A 25,604-nucleotide genomic window follows, 5' to 3' on the forward strand; every position below is an offset into this window, starting at 1 on the left:
TAACATATATTTCATTACTATATCCTGTTCCGGAATGATCATATGTCATTATCATCCAAAGGAGCGTGATTTTTGTGTGGAACAGTAATGTGGCTTACTGGTGAAGACTGAAGAAGAGGGCAAATGTGACATCAGCTATGTGGCCAAAAGGGTCCCCTAGGGCCCAGGGGCTTCATTCCCCCAACCCACGCGCGAAGGAAAGAAAGCCTCCTCTCTTTTTTTATACCTCCTCCATCTTTCTCTTCCTCAACAATTTGCTTCTCATCTTTCTTCTCTACTCCTCTCAAATACAAGAGCTCACACTGCTCCCTAGCTTCCTTCTTCATCCCTTGAACTAGTTGTCAGCTACTGACCAGCCTGAAGATAGATGCTAGTTTGTGTAGAGAATTCGATCTTCTGAGGTGAGTTGCAGTGATCACAAGTTTGCGGTTTCATCGATCAATTGATTTGGTGAATGAGTTGCGAGTTGGATCCACATTTTCATGTTCTCTGTTCTTACTTTTTTTTTTAAAGAGGCTGTATGCCGTTTCTGTCTTTGATCTGTTCGGTTATCCGTTTTCATCTCTCAAAGCTATCCTTCTTTCTTGGTTTGGTAGCGATTGATGTGTCCACTCTATTTCCATCAGATCTTTGTCATGTCTTTAGAATTTGAGTGACTGATGTGAGGGAGCACAATCTCCATGCTACGATCTAACTTAGCTTGTAGTTTTTTCAACCGTTTTTTAATCTCTTCCAATTAATTACTGGTTGGATACATATGTGATGAGAACTTACTACCGGATTTTTCTTGATGTTCATGTGCTGATACATCTCAACAAATAGGTTATAATATTGACAGGAATCGACGGGATATCTTCCCAGTTCCAACGTTTGATGTACTACTCTATTAGGCCATACTCGGTTTGAAAGAGATTGAAGAGTATTGAGCTATTGGGCCATGTTCGGTTTGAAAGAGATTGAAGAGTATTGAGGGGGAATAATTTCACACCACAACAGGTGTGAAATAAATTCCCTCCAATCCCTAACGGAATATGTTCTTACTGCAACAAGCAGTAATATGTTAACAAGAGGAAAACTGGAAAATTATCTTTAGACTTTGTTGATATAAACACCTTTTTATAAGTCAAATTTGACATTGGATCAAAGAGGAAAGTAGAATTAGTCGCTATATATTGGATATATAGACTTAATTGATTCTATCTATTCCTATGATAAATACATGGTCCAAACCCAGAAATGATTTCATCTAGAATTTAAATCAGTCCAAAGGACAAAGGTTGTATCACAAGAAGATGAAAATGTAGAGCACCCCATTTTTTGTGCAATATATTTTCATAGAAAATACCAGACTCCCCCCCCCCCCCCTCCCCACGGGAAAAAAAACAAATGTGGATATAGACCTAAAATGTTGATATTGATGATTTTTTTTCTTGAAAAGAACTGATATTGATGATTGATTCTGGTATTTCGAACTAGATTAGTTTTGTTTGTATTCCTACATATTATGTATCTTCGTATTGATTGTGTCACTCTCAGCAGAATGTTTGTTTACCAGAGCAGAATCTACTACAAAATGGTTTGAACCATTTTAATTTCCTAAAAAAAATTATGCCACATTAAATCAAGATAGAACAAAAAAAACAGAAATATGTTTATATAACCATATGTAGCTTTTTGTTGAAGTAGGGAGCTGATATAATCGTTATACTCCAGAGAAGTAATTCTCATGGGTCTTGAGTGGAGTGCAACTGTGTATAGTAGATCGAAAATCCAAACTTTTCTTATTTTCCTATAGCAATGGAAATGAAGTACTCCCTCCGGGCTGATAATACTTGTCGTTTTAGACAAGAGTAAGATCAAACTTTAAAATCTTTGATTATGAATCATTTTAAAAATATTTGTCTTTCAAATATGGTAACTATATGTATATGTTAGTCTTAAAAAGTACTTTAATAAAATCATAATACTTATATATATTATAATAGAAAATAATGGTCAAAGTTGTTATTTGAATATCGTGCTCTTATCCAAAACGACAAGTATTATCAACCCGGAGGGAGTAGGAGTAAGGAACAAGAGTACCCTTTTTCCATTATTATTTTCCTAAACTTTTGAAAGCGGAATTTATAATGCATACAGTAACACGTTAAAACATTAACCATCATTAAAAAAAACTTTAACCATCAATCTCAATTTAAATAATTTGATTCAACTTTTGAATGTGATATCATTATGTTATTTTTCAAAAATAGTTTCAAAATACTCACTTCGTTTTTTAATATATGAAGCCATTGACTTTTGACACAATGTTTAACTATTTATTTTGTTAAAAAATATAAATGTCATTTATTTTGTTGTAATTTGTTTTATCATTAAAGAAACTATAATCTTAAGTTATACCTTTACATATTTACACTAATTTTTTAATAAAATGAATGTATTATTAAAATTTTATATAAAAATAGGTGGTAGTATTATACCCTTGGCATATAATTTTTAAAATTTTATACTAGTAAATAATACTCCGTCCATCTATTTTTGATAGTCATATTTCCAAATATGAAAATTTTATTTTTGATAGGCATATTTCAATCCAACAACCTATCATCATAATGACTTAATATTAACTAGATTTAATGCATGACTCTCCATTCTTTCACACTAGATTGGCTACATGGGCATTGAAAATGTAAATATTAATGAATCGCATGTTTACGAGAAATGACTAGTAACATGTTTAAATGGATGATAAGTAGAATTACTTATCCTTGGTCTGTGTGCTAAGATAAAATATGACTATCAAAAATATATGGAGGGAGTAATCAATAGTGTCTTAGTGACTGCACTCTCTATTCCAGAAAAAAACCAACTTCTGGCTAGATATCATCTGAGGTTGCTTTTTTCTAGAAACAGATCGAGGGAGTGTAATATAAATGTCGAAAATGTCACTTGTTTGTGGCTAGAGGGATTATATAACTTAGGGGATTAGTCAGGCATGCAACAAGTTAGTTATGCATCCCCATAAAGGGCACAGGACCAGAGATGTGCCATGGAATTCCTAGACAAAGGGACAGAATGGTCAGAGGCTGTGCAAAGAACCAATGGTTGTGCAATGCCCTAGCTGCTTGCTGCTTTATAGAGCTAGCCCCTCAGTCCCCGGTGCAGGCAGCAGGCCTGATCGATCACAAAAGGGGCTCTCCCATCTCCTACTGATCTCCATTTCTATTCCTACATGTCTACTGCTACAACAAATGCATGCTGATCTCTGCATGGCGTATTGCCAATGTCATTGGCATATATTGCCTTCTCTCAGTGTATTCTAAAAAGGATTTCTGTTTTGTTGTGACGATACATTGGCATATCATATTACTGAATCTCTGAATCCCTGCCTTCTCTGTGTATTGCTAACCACTAAAGAGTACTCCAGTTTGCAATGCATCCATGAATCTCTGTCAAATTCTTCGTGCTAAAGTGCATGACTGTCTGTAGTAGAAGACTCAACTAGCTAACATATACACTTTGTTGAGGAAAAAAACAAGCTCAAGTTATGACAGATCCTAGATTCAGAAACAACATGTCTGCATCCATCCATATAGTATGTGTTACACTGGTCCATGTCTCTGTAGCAGCTATGATTCACTGCTGACTATATAGCCAATATGCTCCTGATCACAGAGTCGACACTATCATTCACAGCCTGCAACTTTGCTGCATCCAGGCCCGCCCTGGTGCTCAGGCTTTGCCGTACTTTGCCAGTAGTAAAATTGTTCAGACTTCACCGTACACTATTCTACTAGTAACTGTCCTAGAGACCAGAAAGCAAGAACTAAACCCCAGCATGGCGCCTGCGTTAAACTTTTCTGAAAGCACTGAAACCCATGCACGCGCTTAGGCAAGTTCATGGATGGTGGTTTAGTTCACATCCAACCAGTAGTCAAGCATGCAGTACTGCACTACTGTCTCCTCCTGCAAACTGCAACTGATGAGAACTAGCTAGCTAGCTTTGCTATATAGAAAAATGCAGCTTCGAATGATTCTACCACTCGATCGCTAGCTGTGTGCATGTCTGCTTGGAGATATAAAGATTGAGTTGTTTGCTGAATTTTATGCATGCAGGCGTATGGTGATCATGGAGTCATGTGTGCCTCCTGGGTTTAGGTTCCACCCCACCGACGAGGAGCTCGTCGGCTACTACCTCCGGAAGAAGGTGGCCTCGCAGAAGATCGACCTCGACGTCATCCGCGACGTCGACCTCTACCGCATCGAGCCATGGGATCTCCAAGGTTTAATTAATCTTCATACATATATACTTAATTTCATGCATGCATAGCTAGATCAATCGAGCTAGCTATATATAGATCGATGCTGATCATGCATGGATTGGGGTGGGTGAGAAGAGCATTGCAGGATAGGGTACGAGGAGCAGAGCGAGTGGTACTTCTTCAGCTACAAGGACAGGAAGTACCCGACGGGGACGAGGACGAACAGGGCGACGATGACGGGGTTCTGGAAGGCGACGGGGAGGGACAAGGCGGTGCGTGAGAGGAGCAGGCTCATCGGGATGAGGAAGACGCTCGTCTTCTACAAGGGCAGGGCACCCAACGGCCACAAGACCGACTGGATCGTCCACGAGTACCGCCTCGAGTCCGACGAGAACGCCCCGCCTCAGGCAAGATCTCCATTTATCTCTCTCTCAATCAACAAGATCGATCTACAGTTTCTAGAAAAGATTAATTAGCTAGATCTTGGTTTCTTACGGCATCCAGTAGATTCAGTGATTCACATGCAGCAGTTTGCCGCGTAATAAAAAAAATGCACGCTAGCATGAGTATATGGTACAGTAGAACAGTAATGCATGAACTGATCGATGAGCATTGGAAATCGTTGTGAATCTTATTGCCTTGAGGCGTGCGTAGTTTTGGCTTCTAACCTGAAGGCCGAATTCATCATGGACGCGCGCGCTCCTCCGATCCGCATGCTGCTGATGATGAGTTCAGCGGCGAACCAGTGATGGATAGCCACGTCGGCGGGAGGACTGGACTTTGGCGGAGTGTAGCGGCGGCGGCGGCGGCGGGAGGACGGATTGATCGGAAGTTACAGAGACGACGGCGCCTCGTGGATTGGGCTTACTAGGCCGAATTTGCTTTTTTGTTTGGCCCGGCTTATTTCTAAGAATAGCCCAATAGCAGCCTTGAAGGCCCAATTGGTTTAGCAAACTCTTACTCTCTCTTCTCTTGACACGTTTAGCAAACCGCCCGTCAAAACTAACGCAAGATTCGTGACAACAAAACCACTTCGAAAAACGGGAGTTTTTTTTCCCGGATTTCTACTGAAATCCAACTGTTTAAGGTAAAAGGGCATGTTTGGTAGAACTCCAACTCTTAAATTTAACTCTAGGAGTTGGGTTTGAAGTGGAGTTGTGGAGCTGCCTAAACCCAGCTCCACATCTCTAGATCATTTTGTGAGAGAGTTCCACCCAGCTTCGCTCCCATTTTTGTTGGAGCTGAAACTATTTGCCTGAGCTCCAACTCCAGAAGAGATAGAGCTGGAGCTGGAGATGTGCCAAACAGGCCCTAAATTTAAATGTTTTTCAAACATGGGGTCGATTTTGTTTCACAAGTACTCCTTACTATTGATCATCGAGTCATTGACCATGAATGGTGCGTGCATTGCAGGAAGAAGGCTGGGTGGTGTGCCGCGCGTTCAAGAAGCGAACCATGCAGCCGCCGCGGAGCTCCATCGGAGCATGGGAGGCGAGCTACTCCTACCACGACCCCGCCGTCTTCGTCGGCGGCGGGGAACACTTCAAGCAAGAGGCCGCGGCCGAGCTGGACGGCGTCGCCGCCGCCGCCGGAGCTAACGCCTTCCTGCGGTACTCCACCCGCCTGGCCGAGCTCCCGCAGCTGGAGAGCCCGCCGCTGCCAAGCCAGGGGAGCCAGGCGGCCTCGGCCGTCGTCGACGGCGAGGAAGATAACGCCGATTCTAGCAGGCGCCCTGGCGGCGGCGGCGGCGCCGCTGCCGCGGTGACCACGGACTGGAGGGCGTTCGACAAGTTCGTCGCGTCCCAGCTCAGCCCCGAGGAGCAGCACACCTGCCGGGCCACCGACGACGACGACATGGCAACGCTGCTGCTCCTCGACGGCGGCGGGCAGGAGGACGACGCCGGGAGGTGGCTGGGCTCCGCCGGGTTGCTGAGCGCCGTGGCGGCCGACGCGACGACGGACTGCGGCCTCGGCACCAGCTGCGTGCCTGGCGACATCAACTGATTCAGGGCCAGGCCGATCGAGCTCTCACTTCTCCTTAGCATAAAGTGTGAGATATCTACGAATTGTATGGATGGCTATATATACGTACGCCTATACATATGTAGCTGATCAAAGCATCGTTTCAGTTTCAGTTTCAGTTCTTGGAAGTCAATGGATGTTGACCATTATATAGCTCCATCTATCACTGCACAGATGTTAAAAATCAACCATACATCTCTACTTCCTCCATAAGATGAAACGGAGGTAGTACCTTGTTATCGATGGCAATGGCATATATGCTTGGTAATAGATATGGTACATACGACCTGAGTTAATTAGTTGTGTCATATTGACAATGCTCCCTGGCATTGTATTGATCATATAATTGCGCTGCAAATTTTGGACATGAGAAACGCCTAGGGGTTTTCCGGCTAACTCCATAATATGGTGGGCTAGACGACCCGGTCGTTTCGAAGCCTCACCCTTTCTAATTATTTGATATTAGGTCCATTCCTAATATTCACGTCTTTTTTTTAATTTTGGACATGATATTGATAAAATTTTATGTTGTTTCACCAATTTTTTTAGACGGGAAAATATAGTTTCACTTGGAGTAAATTGTAGAGTACGCTGACAGGTACTAGAAAGTAGTCCGTGACTCCGTGTCCATTGCCTATGGATAGTAAATAGTAATGTGAAGTATGGTTTAATACATTATGTAATGCATGCATATATATTAAACTTTTTGTATCAATAATGTTTGCAAGTTAGTTGTTTAACTTAACTACCTTAATTTCCTTTTCGCTACTAAGGCTACACAATTTTTTTTTATTCTACGTATTTACTAACTTGCTGCCTTCATGTCCTTATGCTCTGATCATGTTTATCCGTAATTTACTCTCTTTTATCATGCTCTTCAAGAAATCAATAACTATAAATGATTGTATCTCACTTATGTGTAAATAACGTACGTTTATGTACTTATGATTCAGTTCATACTCAATTCGATGCACTTAGATAATACATAGTTGTGCTTGTAAACCGACTTTTCCGTGCTTTGTTATAGAAGGAGAACTCTCTATATATGAAGAACCTATAGAACTTACTTTTTATAACATGGCTATGTTTATATTCTTAAATGGTAAAACAAACCCTATATTCTTATTAACGTAGTTGATAGACGTTTTTCCCGCGCATTATTCATATTCTCATGCAAAACACCTTGACAAGATTTGTTTTGCCTCGAAAGGTTCATGTTAGCATTATCTTAGTTTTAGGAAACAAACACAAATAGAGATGTTGCCCTTTTTACCATGAACATTTTTGATATGTAATAAATGAAATAGATTAGGAATACATTAGTGAATTTCCAAAATAGTCCTCTCTCCAGATCCTTCCATACCACTTAAATACATAATACCACTTATCTTTTTATCAAGCACCTACATGATATTTATAAAAAATGTGGAGAGAATACTACGAAAATTGTGACAATAAACCAAATAAATAGTCATGACACTAAAAAGGCAACCCAACAAAGTTTTTTTCTTAGGAAATATATTATCACCATATTTGGTTGGAGTAGACAAGGTACCCACATAGTCATCCGTGTCAGTTGCTCATCGATTATAAGTAGTAAGGTGAAGTATGGTTTAATATATTAAGTATTTCATACACATTAAACTTTTGTATGAATAAAGTTTTTCAAGTTACTAGTAGTTGTTTAACTAGCTACCTTACCTTTCTGTTACCAAGGTTACATAATGTTTTTTTTATTTACTAGCTTGCCTTCACGCCCTTATGCTTCAGTCATGTTTGTTCGTCTATTACCTTATTTTATCGTGCTCTTCAAGAAACCAATAACTACAAATGATGCATCTCGCTTATGCGTAAATAATGTTCATGTACGTAGTTCATGCTCAATTTAATGCATTTAGATAATATAGCTGTGCTTATAAACCGACTTTCCCGCGCTTTGTTATCAGAAGGAGAACTATTAATTCATCAAACAACACATTTACGCTCTTAAATTGTTTTTCTCCATGCAATGGATGCTTAATTGAATAACGTAGAAAACTTACCTCTTATAAAGTGGCTACGCTTTTTTAATGATAAGACAAACTCTTTATTCTTATTTACGTAGTTGATAGACGTTTATCCCGCGTATTGTTTATATATTCATGCAAAACAATCTAACGAAAGTTGTTTCACGTCGAAAGGTTCATGTATGCACTATCTTAGTTCTAGGAAATAAACACAAATAGAGATGTTGCTTTTTTTTTTACCATAAACATTTTTTATATGTAGTAAATGAAAAAGATTAGGAATACATTTGTGAATTTCCAAAATAGTCATACTAGATCTTTCTATACCATTTAATAAATACAATACCACCTATCTTTTCAGCTAGCGCCCACTGAATACCCGTAAAATACATACAGAATACTACGAAAAACTGTGACAATAAACCAAATAAATACACATGACACCAACATAGCCAGCCCAACAGAGTCCAAAGTCGAAACCGAAATAAGCCCTCGTCCACCCCGACCTTCTTCTCCACCTCCCTCTTGCCGAAGCAAACATCCACACTCTCCCCGTCGCGGCCACCTCGCCGGCGGCACGCGCCGCGCCGCGCCGGCCGTCACGTCGCGGCCGTATCTTTTGCTCGTCGTCGCGCCGCCCCGTTGCATCGAACAGGTCAGTGGCGACTCGCACATGCCTTTTGCTCCCTATCTCCCCGTGCCTCTTCTTCCCCTGTCTCTCTCAATCATGCGCTCTGTCTGTGTGTGTCCAATCTGCAGCGGGGCAGCGGGAGCCGGAGGTAGGATTCGCTCACTCGCGCGGGCGGCCGGAGAGGAGACCCGTGGGCACGGCGTGGGCGGCGGCGGCATCCTCCTCTTCCCCGACCCCTGCCCTAGCCTCCTCCTCATCGCGCGCGCGGCCGGCGAGCGGGTTTGGAGGGGGCGACGCGGGCGACCTCCTCCCGCCGGGGCGTCCTACCTAGGTTCGAATCGCATACTAGCTTGTGTTTCCGAAAAAAATTGGGGGTTCAGTTGAACCCCCATGCCCGACATTAGGTCAGCCCCTGGGCGGGGCAAGTCCGACGAGGACGAGCGGCGGCCGATTGGGTCGTTGTTTAAACTCAAGAGGAAGCGCAGGGCACCGGGTTCGGCGGAAGCCAAGGGGGATTCAAACCCTAGCGTGGAATCGGAGGCTCCCGATGGTGTGGTGCCAGGGGAGATGGATGATACCTTGGCTATTATAAAGAGGAAATTGAGGAAGCCTAAGAAGGGCAAAGAAGGGGGTGATGCTGTGGTGGTTGGATCTGGAGCCGAAGGCGAGCTCCTGGTGGAGGAAGAAGATGTGCAGGGTGGTGTTAATGTTGGTGATGGTGTTGCAGAGGATAAGAGCAATCTGGAAGGTGTGAAAGTAGAGTTTGATGAAGTCATTGGGGGTGAGTTGAAGGATTCAGGTGGTCTAGGGTTGGAGGACTCCTTGTCGACGCTGTTTAAGAGATCTGGTCGAAAGTCTCGACAGGTCTCTGTGAAGGAGGAAGAAGGTGTGGAAGTTGCTGGTTCACATGGTGAGGAAATTCTTGAGAAGGGATCTGGTTTGGTTTCGGATAGGGTTGCCAAGGGCACTAAACGGAGAAGGCGACGCACAAAGGAAGAAATGAAAAATGCTGCTGCAAAATCTGAAAGTGCAACGGCCCATGAAGGATCGCCCAATCGGAAAGTTGGCACCTCCTTGCCTAGAAAGGCAAAGGCAGAGGCAAAGGTGAAGATTAGTAATTCCAATAGGCGCTCAAAGAAGTCTGATGAGAAACCGAAGGCTTCAGATGATGTGTTATGTCACCGATCATTGGGAGAAAAAATTGAACAAGACGCGGAGACCAGGACAGTACTGGATGATGGATCTAGAAACTCATCTGATGGGGCCAGTCATCGCATTGAAGTTTCAGCTTGTTTAAGCAATCAGCCTTGCTTGAAACCTTGCTCAGGAGAGCTTGCTGAAGAAGTGTCTCTTAGTGCAGCAAATGCAGCCACTGATGGTGTTTCTAATGAACACACATATTCCGAAACATTATTGAAGGAAAGAAATGATGATGCAGGTTGTTCCCATGGCAAGCCACCGACATTAGCCATAAAAAGCATACCTGGTAAAAAACCAACAGAGATTCCCAAGAAACCTGTCCGACAAAAGGATCAGTTATTATCTACTGATGTTGACAATAAATGCGTGGTGGGCTCAGGTGACACTAAAGATGTCAATATCGAAAATCAGCCAGCTTTTGGGATCCCTGAGTCCCATGTGACTGGGAAGGGCTTGCATCCTCATAAAATGGCAACATCTGTGAAAGAGCTGGATGTAGTTGACGTGGTAGCACCCACAGATTTCGAGGACATGGAGAATGCATCAAAATCAAAGCGTGTGACACGTAGCTCCAGAAAACGCAAGCATGGTGACATGGCATATGAGGGTGATGTTGACTGGGAAACTCTAATGCAGGAGCAGGGGCTGTTCTCAAACCTCTCAGCAGCCTTTGTAGATCATCCTCTCAAATCAAAAGACAAAATCAAAATCTCGGAAGTTCTCGACAATGGAGATGGTAGCGGTGTTGCTGCAGTGCGTGCTGGCCTAAAGGCAAAGGCTGTTACTCCAATTGAAAAGATAAAATTCAAGGACATATTGAAGCGCAGGGGTGGCCTTCAGGAATACCTGGAATGCAGGTATGTCAATGTTTTTATTTGCACTGTGATGTTTGCTACCTTTACTAATTTCCTTTATGCATCATGAGTTACCTTTTATGTTTGCATTCCAGGAACATGATTCTAAGTCGATGGTGCAAGGATGTTAAACATATATTGGATCTTGCAGAGTGTGGTGTATCTGATGTTTGTTTGGATGACGAGTCACCACGTCAAACACTTATACGTGACGTGTATTTATTCTTAGATCAAAATGTAAGTTGCATTGCTTGTAGCTCGGTACACTTTCATGATTTGTTTTGTATTATTCCCGAATTAAACCTAATTTGATCGAGCAGTAAACTTTCTCTGGCAATAGCTATAGCCAACGTACCTCCTTAAAGGCTTGCTGAATAAGCTTTTGAAATTGTTGACCATTTTTCTTTCCTTTTGTCTTCATATGCTTACAGGTTTCTAATTACTTCCAACCTATTGTCTTGTTACAGGCTGTTGTTTTAACTCATATGTTCTGCTTCTGCTATATACCAAATGTGCCTGGGCACTAACACTCCATAATTTTTTTTTATTTCCCAGGGTTACATAAATGCCGGAATCGCCTCAGATAAGGTGAAAACAAACCATGAAAGTCCTCCTGAAGATGTAGAAGTATCCAAGCTAAATGAATCACATGAAAGGAAATCTGTCAGTATTCAAGATTGCATTGTCACTGAAGCAGTCCAGGATAAGAAAGCTGTTGTTAAACAGACTGATTGCGTTTTGACAGAAGCATCAAATGAAGAGAGTAGCTCTGCTGCCATTCACTGTGATGCTCAAGACTTGCTGCCTCCCTTGAAGTCCGAAGAGCTGATATTCAAGGAAAAGAATCAGGGTGTATTAACTGAAGGTAGAGATGAATCAGCACTTCCCAGCAATTCCGATATCCACTCTAAGTCTGACCTTGATGGTTTCATTTTAAAAGTTGAAGGCGGCAGTCTTCATCAAGCAGAAGCAGCTGATATAGAACATTCTGAAAACAAACATGAAGCAAGTGATAGAGTTGAATCTGGTGGGTATGGAAAAAGGATAATAGTTGTTGGGGCTGGTCCAGCTGGCTTAACTGCTGCACGACATTTGCAGCGCCAAGGTTTTTCTGTCACTGTTCTTGAGGCACGTAATAGGATTGGCGGTCGTGTTTATACAGATCGTGTGTCTCTTTCAGTTCCTGTGGATTTGGGTGCTAGTATTATTACAGGTGTGGAGGCTGATATAGCAACAGAAAGAAGGGCTGATCCATCATCTTTGATATGTTCTCAGCTTGGTCTTGAACTGACTGTGTTGAACAGTGCTTGCCCTCTCTATGATGTAGTAACTGGCGACAAAGTTCCTGATGATTTGGATACAGATTTGGAATCTGAATACAATGGTCTTCTTGATGAGATGGCACAGCTTTTTGCACAAAATGGTGAAAGTGCAGTGGGTTTATCCCTTGAGGACGGATTAGAGTATGCACTTAGGAAGAATCGTGTGACTCGATCTGAACAGGATGATCAGTTAAGAAATGTATCTAGTGCTGGAGCTGTAGACATTTCTGAAAGTGCTTCCACAGAAAAGGAGATAGCCCACTGTGGAAAGGAGGATAAGACAGATGTTCTCAGCCCCCTTGAAAGAAGAGTTATGAACTGGCACTTTGCACATTTGGAATATGGTTGTGCTGCAATGCTCAAATCCGTTTCTCTTCCATATTGGAACCAGGATGATGTGTATGGAGGGTTTGGAGGAGCTCATTGCATGATTAAAGGTGGCTACGACACAGTTCTAGAGAGCCTTGCAAAAGGACTTGATGTTCAGTTAAATCATGTTGTAACTGAAGTACTTTATGGATCTGAGGAACTAGGTGCCAGTGGTAATAGCAGGAAATTTGTCAAAATTTCCACTTCAATTGGAAATGAATTTGTGGGAGATGCTGTGCTAATCACTGTTCCTCTTGGTTGCTTGAAAGCACAGACAATTAAATTTTCTCCTTCGTTGCCAGACTGGAAATTGTCTTCTATTGACAGGCTTGGATTTGGTCTTCTCAATAAAATTGTCTTGGAGTTTCCTGAGGTCTTTTGGGATGATAATGTGGATTATTTTGGTGCAACTGCTGAACAAACTGATTTAAGAGGACAATGCTTTATGTTTTGGAATCTCAAAAAGACAGTTGGGGCACCAGTTCTGATAGCACTACTTGTTGGGAAGGCTGCTATAGATGGACAGAGTATCAGTTCTGATGATCATGTTAAGAATGCTATAGTGGTTCTCCGTAAGCTCTTTAAGGATGCTTCTGTACCAGATCCAGTTGCATCTGTTGTGACAAACTGGGGACTTGATCCTTTTAGCAGAGGAGCTTACTCTTATGTTGCAGTAGGAGCATCGGGAAGGGACTACGACATTCTAGGAAGGCCTGTTTCAGACTGTTTATTTTTTGCTGGTGAAGCAACATGTAAAGAACACCCAGATACTGTTGGTGGTGCAATTTTAAGTGGTCTTCGAGAAGCTGTTCGGATCATTGACTTGGTACACAGTGGTAAGGATTATGTGGCTGAGGTTGAAGCTCTACAAACTTACCAAATGCAGTCAGATAGTGAAAGAAATGAAGTTAAAGACATGTCAAATAAACTTGATGCATGTGAACTTTCAACTGCTCTGTGCAAAACCTCATCTGATGCATCCTATCCACTATTTAGCAAGGAGACTTTACTGCAAGAAATGTTCTTTAGTGCAAAAACAACATCAGGGCGTCTACATTTGGCTAAAGAGTTATTGAAGCTTCCTCCAGATGTTCTGAAATCATTTGCCGGGTCTAAAGACGGACTATCTACGCTGAACTCATGGATACTTGTAAGTGGATTGTCTAGTGAATTCTATATCCACAATTAACAGGATAAGGGCTTCTCCTAAATTCTTTTCCATTGCTTTCTAATTTGGCAGGATTCTCTTGGGAAAAATGCTACTCAACTGTTGCGACATTGTGTACGCTTGCTTCTGCTTGTTTCGACCGACCTGCTAGCTGTTCGCTTGTCTGGTATGTATTGCACCATACCACTTTTAGTTTAACAGTTCTTAAGGAATGCCTGTTATGTCAATTTTCTTTCTTGCTGTTTCCTTTTGGAAGGGGATTATGTTATTATTTATGCAACATCTGTTTATCTATCAGCTTACATAAAATTTGCAGAAAAGAATAAGGAGAAATATGTCTGGCATTATTGAAATAACATAGCACTTATCTATGTACCATTAGATCAATTAATATATACATGTATTTCCAAATTGAGCGTTATTACAGCCTGGTGTGATGCCTTATTCTTTCTGCTTGAAATCATGCAGGAATTGGGAGAACTGTAAAGGAAAAGGTTTGTGTCCATACAAGTCGAGATATACGTGCTATAGCTCGTCAGTTGGTTAGTGTGTGGGTAGAAGTTTTCCGTAAAGAAAAGGCTAGCAATGGTGGACTCAAATTGCTGCGTCGCATGCCATCAACTGAATCCAGTAAGCCCAGGAGTAAGGATCTACTGTCAGGAAAGCCTATTGTACGTGCGCCAAATCAAGTTTCATTTAACCCTAAAGTTGCTTCAAAGAATGCAAGATCTGCTGGAAACCATTCACCACACACAGCAATCAAGAAGCCTGAGAACAAGGCTGCAAAACTGGAGGCTATGACGGCTACCAGGTCTGATGGTAGTTCGCTTCGTTCCCAAAAGCAACACCATGCTCTAGAACCTAAAGTTGATAATGGCCTAGCTATGTCTGAAGAAGAAGCTGCTGCATTTGCTGCTGCCGAGGCTGCTCGAGCTGCTGCCATAGCAGCTGCACAGGTCTGTGACTAACAGCTTTATTTTGATTTAGTTTTTTTTACTTGCTCTGCTTATTAGGTTTTCTCATCTTAATATGGTAATGTGAACTTGAATATGGAACACACAAAATAAAAGAAATGAGAAAAGGTGTCATAGGCCACTCAGTATTGTCATTCTTCTGGATCTTAGTACCTGACATTGCAATGCTCGGAAATTTTCCGTACACTAATCTGAACTGTGTTCCCTGCATTGCAAAATATGGGTTCTATATTTTTTTTCTAGTCCTGTTGAAAAATATGGATGTATGAAAAAATAATGACAATACTGTTTTGCTCTTATTAGTTTTACCTGCACTCAAATATTTTAGTTAAAAAAGATCTGACAGATCAACAGTCAACAATTATCACATGGCTTAGAACTGTTTCTAGAGTGGAATATGCAAAACTTTCAACTTTTATTGGTACAGGGTTACACATCACTTATACCTTCCTTTTGTGTAGGCGTATGCATCTGTAGAGGCAGAGATAAATGCACCTCGTGAACTTCCGAAGATACCATCATTCCATACTTTTGCAATGCGTGACCATTATTTGGATGAGTCTGATACAAGAAAGAAGGTGTTAAGTGACAACCTTGTGAGACTTGAGTGCATATCAGAAATTGATTCCAGGAATGACAAAGCTAAGAACCCATCAGTTGACCATGCCAATTGTGCCGATGTTGACAGCTCAAAAATGACTGGTGATAACTGTACTCAGAGGAGCTACTCAAATGAGAATGCCTGCCTAATAAATATTAGGGATCATTCTACAGATAGTGGAGCCGTAGACAGTCGGTTCACAAGGGCATGGGTTGATACAGATACAATCTTCATTGATGGTGTCAAGGATCCTCTAGCCATTGAGAGGTGGCAACAACAGGCAATGGAAGCAGATAAAGAATTCTACAGTCGGATACGTATACCTGATGAAGAAGACTCAAGTAGCCAAAAGCAGACATGTAGGAGTTCTGCCTCACAGGTTGCAGAAAGCAAACCCGCATCAGATGGGCAATCACGAGGTGTAGAACATTTAAGGCAGGGTCTTATAAATTTCATATCCACAGTACTGATGCCACTATACAGAAACAAAAAGGTTGACAGGGAGGGGTACAAGGGAATAATGCGGAAAGCTGTCACCAAGGTATGTATCTTTCTTTTTGAAGCAGCGTAGTATTTGAACTGTTAGCTTGATGAATTATTGCCTCAGCATTTTTTAATATACTTTTATGGATAAAATCCTTAAATTGTTTGCTTGTACTTCAGAATATTTAGAATAATATGTGTGTTGCTTTATTCCATTATATCGTTATTTTGAGCAGCCTTTTGCAACTCATTCAGGCAACTGAAGAGTGCATCAGGTCATATAATAAGTAATAATACTCACAGTTTCTGTTTGTTCTTGTCTAAACAGATCATTGAGACATGCACAGAAGGAGAGAAGATGATGACTGTTCATGAGTTTCTTGATTCGAAAAGGAAAAATAAGGTGAGCAAAGATCAGTTTGTAAAGAAGTATTTTCATAATTCTGTTCTTGGTCATCCCAATGGCCTTTGACTTCTGTTTTATTCATTCATGTAACTTGGATTTTGGTTCTTCATAATAACATGTTCATATAGCATGTATTTGACGGTAGAATGTTTCTCTTGTCTCTTCATAGATTTTGACCACGATTATGTTACAAACATTGCAGATTCAAACTTTCGTGGATAAGTTGGTTGAGAGGCATTGCCATATGAATCGGCCTCCCAATTCATAACCTGCATAAGCTTATCTGGGAAGCTGTTACATGTGGAGGGAGCAAATTGCATTCATCAGAGCAAGCTGTCCTTCATCAGGCATCGACTCCATATGAGCTAAAGTTCGGTTCTAAAGCAGGCATCATTGGCCCTGCAGTCAAAATCACCTATGAAGGGGACTGCCCGGGACATCATTGATCAGATCAGCACATTCGTTTTTGTGATCGTTGCCATCATCATAGCAGCGGTTAATGGTCTTTCCGGGACAATCGAATGTGTAGACTTCTGTGCATCGACTGGCATGTTGTGCTTGCAGTTGGCTTGGGTGCCAAATTGAGCTATATGGCTTGACTGAAGTGCCATATGAAGATATGGGATTCAGCATGGTTTCATTTGCAATGGACACCCATATACCTTACAGGACATTAGTTTAGTTCATGTGTTACAATGTTAGTGGATTAAACCAGTTCATTGTTCAGAGATAACATCAAAGTAGATCCAGTCTTGTTTGCTCTTTAATGTATAGTTCTTGTTGTTTCTAGCAAGTAGCAACCATCTAACTTAAAGTCGGCGTCATTTAAAAGATGCAGCAGTTTAACAGGGAGGGTTGTGTAGCGTTTGTATATCCTTTGGCCTTGTCTGCTTAAAGGTGAACTCCTCTATTGACTGCTGAGAGCAAAGTGATCGCAAATGAGAATTAAGCTTCACCTACAAAGTTGTCTATTCTACCCTAATTTCACATATTTGTTTGTTCCAATGCAAATGTATGGCTATTTGCTCTGGCTTCGAGCATGTTCAGGCCTGACTTTTTACACGGCCTTGAAGACAGCAATACAGTTTCTTACATTACAGCAGTATATTAGTTCCTTTGTAACATTTTGCAACTAGAGGTATAAGCTCTCATGATTGAGCCTAATTAACTGTCTTTGGGTGGTGTTCACTTACAACACAGGTAAGGCTGCTTTCTTCGACATGCAAGTCACATGATGTTCACTTTGGCATTCAACAGGTTTCGGTAATTACTCTACTACATAACTTACTTTTATTCCGTCTTACTGTTTGTTTATCATAACACAATAATGTTCACATGGTTCAATATCTGCTATGCATTTGTTTCTCAGATGCTACACTGCTACATATCATTCCTTGATAACTTACTAAGACTGCTCTGATAAGACCTCTTCAGGATAACCTTTTTAGAGCCGCATATCCTCGGGCCCTTTATTTTTTACTTCATTAACAACATGCCAGGCAGGTTGATGTGACCTTTTTCATGTACTCCCTCTGTCCTAATAAAATCAATTCCCTAACATCCCAAGAAGTTATTAAGGAAAGAAACAAAAGACCAAAATACCCTTAATTAATGTAAAAATTCTATTGGTTGATGGGTAGGTGAGGAGTATTGGAGTGATAAAATTTCTCGATTTGCGGATTGGTGGTAAGTAAGAAGGTAGGAGTTAGTTTATTTGGGACAAATTTCAAAATTCAAACTCTAGGAGCTGGTTTATTTTGGGATGGAGGGAGTAGAGTGTTTATATATTACTATGGTAGCTTCTGTCTCGTGCTGCTTGCAAATGTTGCACACTTCTCTATGCTCTTTCCTGAGAAATGTTGTAGCACGGGCATCCAGTAACAAATGTATCCCAATTTTAATTCAAAGTATACGGGAGTTTCTTTGAAGGGGGGATTATTTGATAGTTCAATTTTATGACTTATTTGCTCAATGATGTCGGCTCTACTCAATGGTACATGTGAGAATTCCAGATTGGTTTTGCAAGAGAACATCCCCTCTAGATGAATGCGTAATTGTCCATTGAAAATAGATTGGATGTTGCAAATACATACATATTGAATGTTGAAGTTATGAAAAGGTCTCGAATTTACATATACATTGGAGTTCCATGTTATGTACTTCTGCAAATTCAAAACTAAACTCAAATCTCATTTGACTAAGTATTGTCCAGGTATATCACAATCGTGATTACTGATTAAGCTTGATTTTGAAGTTTAGCAGACCATTTCCCTCCCTACATCTAGTTTTAGAAAAAGGAATACAGAAAGTTATATACCTGATAGTCACTAATCAATTTTATACATGCAAACTTTTCCTGTTTATCTGCAAAATTGCTAAAATCTAACTTAGATGATACTCTTTTATTTGGGTGCATAAATTCAGCTGATACTTCAGGTTTGTCAATTCATGATTCTTGCGCAAGGCCAAACGGTATGCATATATTTATCTGAACACGCCCTTCATATGAATGTTTTATCACCATTGTTGTAACAGATTATCCCAAGTTCCCAACAGCATCGCAAGGAACAGATTATCTCAACAGCATGGCAAGGATCTCCCTTCTCTAAAGTGGAAGTCCTTGCTAGTATTATGTGGAGAGGAAAGGATGAGAGTTGAGGTGACAATGAAGACGGAGAGGGTGGATCCCCCTTCCTTTGTCCCTTGGGGTCTCTTTTTATTAATATGCAACGGGAAATTACATCATTGCCCTTGGCTCTTTACATGAGAGTGGCATTGCCCTGGGGTGTCTTAGTCCTTTATTACATTAGTTAACACAACACCCAAGAAGTTATAGCTAAAGATCATCTGCTCCTCCTGAATCTTGGAACTAGCAGATAAGGGGGTACTGTTGGAGTATAAACCGTTAACCAATGTAATAAAGGACTAAAACACCCCAGGGCAATGCCACTCTCATATAAAGAGCCTAGGGCAATGATGTAATTTCCTGATGTATATGAATAAAAAGAGCCCCAAATGGTCAAAGGGAAGGAGATCCACTCTCTCCATCATAACTGTCATCTTAACTCTCATCCTCTCCTCTCCACATAGTACTAAGCAAGGACTTCCTCCCTAGAGGAGGGAGATCCTTGCCATGTTGGGACAATTTGTCCCAATAACCATGCTTACCATCACAAATCTTGCTCAAGAGCAACAAATCTTATGTAGTAAATGGTAATCACTGATTTGTATTTTACCACAAATGAGATCATTTCCTTTCCTCTTTTACGCACAAATAAGGGGACAAACTGATAGCTCTTTTAAGTGTCTTGCATTCAAGCACTACTATTCCAAATGCCGTATATATAGTCTATGGGGGTCCCCTCAGTTGCTGTTGCCATCTGTCGCCCTGCCTAATGGCTATGTAATAAATCGGGCACAACACAATAACCATCTTTTACCAAGACTGCAGCAAGTGGCATAACCGGGGTCCAGATCTTAATCGCTGTCTTAACGCACTAGTCAGTCAGACGAGGCCACAGCGCTGTTCACTTTCATATGTGTTCTTGCGCGGGCTTGCTTTCTGCAGTTCTTAAATACATGGGGTGGGTGACTGGGTGGTGGTGGATTGAAGGAAACACTGCAAACGTGGAGTACTTGTATTCAATGAGGAGATTTCAGGTCATTGAACTACCCCGATATAACATTTGCACTGCTCATTTCAAATTTCCCTTGCTGCTTCAGTTAACTTTTGGCTGATTTTATACCATGTGAAAATGGTGAATTTTGTTGCAAAACAAAGTTAACATCATGTGGTTCTGACGGTGTGGTTAGATTTGATCCTTTCCTTTTGCAAGCAACTGTAACACATAAAGTACAGTAACCTGCTGGCTGAATCGCTAGCTGGGGTAGCATTTGTTTTCATTTGCTTATTTCGCATCAAATAAATGGTGAGAAATTGACCAAGTAGCTGACTGCTGAGTTGTAAGGACCAAGTGAACAGGGGTTTATTTTCTTATGCCGTGAGCGCGTGGATCGTGAGAGATGCAAATGCGCCATTTATGGGGGCACCATTGCGATCACTGAGCCACGGTCTGCATGGGGGTACAGTAACAGCAGGGTGGTGCTATGACATTGCTTTAAATCTTTGCATGTGCTGTAAGAATTTTACTATCTCCTGGTGGTGTACAGATTGGAATTCGGCCGCTCACAGCCAAGTCATGGAATGGTGATAAAGTGGACGAACATAAAGATTCCCTCTATTGATGTTCTTTGAATCTTCTTCCCATCGGCTACATTCTTTCTTTGCCAAGACATGAGATGGGCTGCTGAAAGCATCAGGCAACAAAGGCAGTCCTAGGTTTGTGAGATTTATCAGGCAAAGGTATCTCTGTACTTTTGCAATTTACAATATAACATGGTAATAATCATATTTGTAGATTTCATATAGAACAAGAATTGTATTAAAAAATGAGAATGGACTGATAACAGAAGTAGGAATTTTCTAAGAATCCCCACAAGTTAATCATATCACATTCTGTTCCACAGGTTTACAGCTGAAAGCCTGGAGCCACTCACCATTTATCATAATTATACACAGGACCCGGTAAGAATTTTCCCAATCTTCAATATGAATACTTGAGAAGGAAAAAAAAGGTGAAAAAAAAAGTAAAAGTAATCAGGTAACCTTCTTCACATTTCTGTCGAGCCTTGTTTGCTCTTCAGTTTCCTATTGAATTCAGAAATGTGTTTGTTCGTTGCAGTCTTGCTCTTCTCTGGAAGACCCAACTTCTCTCATCTGGTGAGGTGCCCCTTTTAACACACTTTGTGATTTCTCCTATTTACTCATTGTGATCATGTCACCGTTTTCTGTTCCAGATCTCCTCCAGCTCCATGGCTAGTTCTTTCTGCCTTCTGACAACAATGGTGACATGATCCTTGCCGTCGACAACCTTAACACGGGCACGAGGTATTTTCGCCTTCACTGCATAACTGCATTGCACAGGAAGGAGCTCATCATCCCTACCATGGTAGATGGTGACATCGCAGGTGAGCTGATCCCTGACGATCTCAAGGCATTTGTCGATCTTGCCGGCGCTGCCACAGATGATGTTGTGAAGGGTATGCCATGAAGCGATGTGAGTGTGGCAGAAGAAACCATCCATCAGGTATGTTCTGACCCTGTCCATTGGATAAGAATGAGTAGTTAGCAATTGTTTTTTCAAGTCATAAAGAGTGCTAGAACAGTTTGGTTATGTCAAAGAACGTTTTCATGGTCATATCAGAGATATCATAATTTTTAGAGCTCCTTTGGAAAAAAGAAAAAAAAAAGAAAACTGAAGGAATTTATGAGGATTTGTTTCCTATGAAAAAAAAAATCCTATATGATCCTTTGGAACAAAGAGATAGATCTCTCCAATTTCTACGGAATGGGCTAATGGTTTTCTCTTCCAATGACACAAAGTTCCTGTGTTAACTCTTCGGAGTACCTCCTGACATATTGTCCAGTTGCGTAATCAGGGGCGTCCCGGGGCCCGTGCGGGCCATGCGACTGAACAGGGCCCCCAAATTTTAAGGGCCCCTAAAATATTAAGTATGCCATATACATAATAATATTAGAGGCTTTAATTTTGTTAATTTGCAGTCCAAATAGTTGCAAACACAAGGCCCAAAACTCTGCAGAAGGTGAATCGATCCATCTTCCATCGTACTCCCGTCCAGGCGTCCGCGTCGTTGCGTATCGCCGAAGTCCCGATGCCGCAGCCGCTTCATCTCCTCTCCCCAGTTCCCTCCGGCCTCTTCATCGCTGATGATCGGCTAATTGCCACGCCTATTTTTAATTTTACTAAAAAAAATTTACTAGGCTACTAGAGCCCATTTTAATATTTCGCACGGGGACCCGACTTGGCCAGGGCACCCTTGGCGTAATTAGAAGTAGCTATATTTTGGGACAGTGGTAATTCCTCCTCAAGCATCATTAAAAATAATCTTGGGGGCATTTCCTGGTGAACCACCATATAGCTATGTCAGCCATCACGTTGGTGAAACCACCTTCAAAAGTCTAACACAAATCAACCAGTTGGGTCGTCAAGGTCGTGGGACGATCCTGCTTGGATTGAATGGCTGGGTCCTGAGGATTGTTCTGTCGTGGTGATTAGGAGAGTGGGCTAGCAGACAGTAATCAAGTAGTAGCTGGTACAGTAGATGGCCACCGGTTTGTTTGAAATTTCTCAAAAGTTCTACAACGATTTGCAGCAACCACATGAATTCCATCCGAAAATCTGGCGTGACGCTGGAACAGCAGGTCGTGCGCATGTCGCTTCACCCAAGTACCACTGCTACTGTTGAGCCCCCAATTGTTGACCGGAGTCAAGCACAGTTCACAAGTCTCGTAGTAGTAGTATTAACTCCTAGCTATGTATGGCATCAGCATGCGGGCTGCTTTTGCTCGCAGCGAACGCAGATGGACCCGACCGGCATCAGTAAATACCACTCGAATCCTGCATCGCCTCGACGGGAAATCATCCCATTCAATTCATGTATTGAAATTGCTTTTTCATTTCAATTTCATTGGTGTTTACCAACTGCTTATGCAGCTAGATAGCTAGCAGCCCAGTGGAAATGGGAAAACAGCCAGTCCCCAAATCCGCTGGCAGATATAAAATCTGTTCGTTGAGCTGAGCCGGTTGCTTACCTAATTTCACCAAAAAATATTTGACGCTAATTTGTGCTGTTATGACTTCTGCAGGCATTAGTCTGCTGATGTTGGTCTTAATTTGCAGATCAAATTATCTAAAAATCAGTACTAATTAAATACTGGGATTAGCAAAACCAGGGGATTTTTTAGGTGGGGGTTTAGGATTTACCTGTACAAGGTGAAGACGCGGAAGGCGAGCTCCCAGAGGCGGTGGTGCTTGCAGAGCACGATGCTGACGGTGCGGCTGAGGTGCTCGTACCAGCACGCCACCGACGCGCCGAACGCGATCGGCGGCCACACCCGCCGCGGCGCCACCGTCCGTAGCACGTACTGCGTCCCGACCTCCCCTCTCGGCACCGGGAAATATGGCTGCACGCACCACCCCCACACAACGTCAAACACCTACGTACACGAGATGTGGCCAGCGAGGTTAGCTTAGCTTACCGGCGCGACGAGCGTGAGGGAGCGGACGGCGGCGGGGTACTTGACGGCGAGGGCGAGCGCGAGGATGGAGCCGAGGGAGTGGGCGACAATGTGGAACGACTTGACGCCGTGCCGCTTGATGACGGAGCGCTCGATCATCTCCACGTGCTCCCGGAGCGTGTACAGCGAGTCGGCCGGCTTGGGGCTCCGGCCGAAGCCGAGGAGGTCGACGGCGAACAGCCGCCGCCGCGCGCGGGCCTCGGGGCTCACGTTCGGGAGCACCGTCTCCGTCCAGAACCCCGACGACGAGATGAACCCGTGGATGAACAGCACGTCCTCCTCCGTCGCCGCGCCGCCGGGCGGCGCCTCGACGTGGACGAAGAGGCGGCCGGCGTCGGCCGGGTTGCAGTTGGTGCAGTGGCAGTCGGACCACCTCGGCGACGGGTACGGCTTGTGCTGCTTGCCGTCGCCGTCGGCGCCGATCTTGCCACGCAGCATCTGCACGATGGCGGAGTGCACCGTGACCGTGGTGGCTGGCGGCGCCCTGACGCCGCCGCCGCCGCGCCGGGAGGAGGGCGACCGTGTCGTCGCCGACGCGGCGCCGGCGAGCACGGACGGGCGCGTGTAGAGCGTGTCGGAGATGTCCTCCAGGTGCAGCTTGGTCGACGACAGCATGCTGACCACCTTGGACCCGCCGCGCTCCGACACGACGATCTTCCCCGACGCCGCCGCCCCCGCCGCCGTCGACGACGACGAGCAGTAGCACGGCCGCCACGCCCCCTCCAGCATGTAGTCCGCCACCTTGTACACCACGCACAATAGCACCTCCACCACGTCGAGCACCATGAACACCACGAAGCTCACCGCCTCGTTCGCCGCACGGCCGGCCGACGCCAATGCCGACCGCGCCGCCGCGGCCATCTGCGTCGAGCTCGCCGCTCGCCGGCCGGAGGGTGGTGGTGGTGGTCGTCGTAGACTGGTGAACTGAGCTGAACTGACGACGGTAAAGTAGAAGCAGCTGCGAGGCCGGTGAGAATAGGAGAGTGACGAGTGAGAGAGTGAATTGATGGCGGGTCGCATTAAAACGTAGGGGTTGGTGGTTGGTGAACCCCTCGCGGCTAACACCACTGACTGACATGACATGGCCGGCCAACTAGTGCTCTCTCCGGTTGGGCTTCGGACCAAGCAGCCCAAAACCATGCATTGAAACCTTTTCAGGGCAGAATCTGCATGCTGTGTTAGAGCAAGGTACGATAACACCCTATAAGCACATATCTAGAAAATAAAAAAAGAGAGAGATAATCAGCAGGCTACATATTTATAATTAGATGTAGCATAAACTCCAAGATATAATATGTGTATGATAAGTGAGATCATATATTAATAGTGTAATACATGTTTATATGTACTATTATATGAATTAGCTATTAAGCTTGACTATAGCTGATTTGAGTTATTTATTGGCTATACTATTAAACTTGCTCTTAATATAGGAGTACTAAATAATCCATTTGATGGCGACAAGAAAGCATCTGTATTTCTACCTGGAGGCGACATGCCATGTGTATCTACACCGTAATTTAGTACTACCTCCGTCCCAAAATAAGTGCAGCCGTGGATATCCGTATCGAGCGTTTGACCGTCCGTTTTATTTGAAAAATTTATAAAAAAATTAAAAATATTTAATCACACATAAAGTACTATTCATGTTTTATCATCTAATAGTAATAGAAATACTAATCATAAAAAAATTTAAATAAGACGAACAGTTTGAACGTGAATAGTATAAAACTACATTTATTTTGGGACGGAGGGAGTATTTGTACTCTCTCTTTTTTAAACCCAGGAATTAGAGAGCTGGTCCAAGATCGACGGGTTGGTGAAAGCTCAAGCACGTTTGCGTCGTCAAGAACACACTGACACTTGTGCTTCCTAAGCGGCGGTCACAAGGTGCAAGTATCGTGTGTGATTACATTGATTCGTTTTTTTTTTTTTGAAACTATTACATTGATTCGTTTATTCCAGCACTTATTTTTTCAGTGATTACATATCCACATTATCACTTATACGCGGGTTAGCTAGAGATTGTTCAGACTTAAATTTTGCGGTCACCGTACATAAATATTTCAGTGCTGTTCGGTTCGCCCAAGTATGGCTGCTGTTTGTTTCACTTCAAACACCTGAACAAGTGTACAAGAGTGCAATCT

At 42.7% G+C, this 25,604-nt stretch overlaps 3 protein-coding genes across 3 annotated transcripts; 2 read left to right on the forward strand and 1 right to left on the reverse strand.

Annotated features, from left to right (window-relative positions):
• Window positions 1–266: 266 nt before the first annotated feature.
• Window positions 267–6,550, forward strand: LOC127752833 (NAC domain-containing protein 105-like). Its single transcript, XM_052278268.1, has 4 exons — window positions 267–401; window positions 4,117–4,283; window positions 4,398–4,669; window positions 5,676–6,550. Exons 2-4 carry the CDS (start codon window positions 4,121–4,123, stop codon window positions 6,264–6,266), a joined length of 1,026 nt encoding a protein of 341 aa, XP_052134228.1. The 5' UTR covers window positions 267–401; window positions 4,117–4,120; the 3' UTR covers window positions 6,267–6,550.
• Window positions 6,551–8,781: 2,231 nt separating this feature from the next.
• LOC127753400 (lysine-specific histone demethylase 1 homolog 3) lies at window positions 8,782–17,261 on the forward strand. Its single transcript, XM_052278890.1, has 9 exons — window positions 8,782–8,945; window positions 9,050–10,978; window positions 11,071–11,212; window positions 11,531–13,816; window positions 13,907–14,000; window positions 14,303–14,790; window positions 15,270–15,950; window positions 16,221–16,295; window positions 16,501–17,261. Exons 2-9 carry the CDS (start codon window positions 9,312–9,314, stop codon window positions 16,564–16,566), a joined length of 5,499 nt encoding a protein of 1,832 aa, XP_052134850.1. The 5' UTR covers window positions 8,782–8,945; window positions 9,050–9,311; the 3' UTR covers window positions 16,567–17,261.
• Window positions 17,262–19,610: 2,349 nt separating this feature from the next.
• Window positions 19,611–24,597, reverse strand: LOC127753401 (probable lysophospholipase BODYGUARD 1). Its single transcript, XM_052278891.1, has 3 exons — window positions 23,419–24,597; window positions 23,144–23,343; window positions 19,611–21,458 (listed from the first exon to the last, which is right to left on the reverse strand). Exons 1-3 carry the CDS (start codon window positions 24,595–24,597, stop codon window positions 21,137–21,139), a joined length of 1,701 nt encoding a protein of 566 aa, XP_052134851.1. The 3' UTR covers window positions 19,611–21,136.
• Window positions 24,598–25,604: the final 1,007 nt, after the last annotated feature.

The sequence above is a fragment of the Oryza glaberrima genome, chromosome 10 (assembly GCF_000147395.1).
Source record: "Oryza glaberrima chromosome 10, OglaRS2, whole genome shotgun sequence".
In the NCBI taxonomy this organism is placed as follows: Eukaryota; Viridiplantae; Streptophyta; class Magnoliopsida; order Poales; family Poaceae; genus Oryza; species Oryza glaberrima.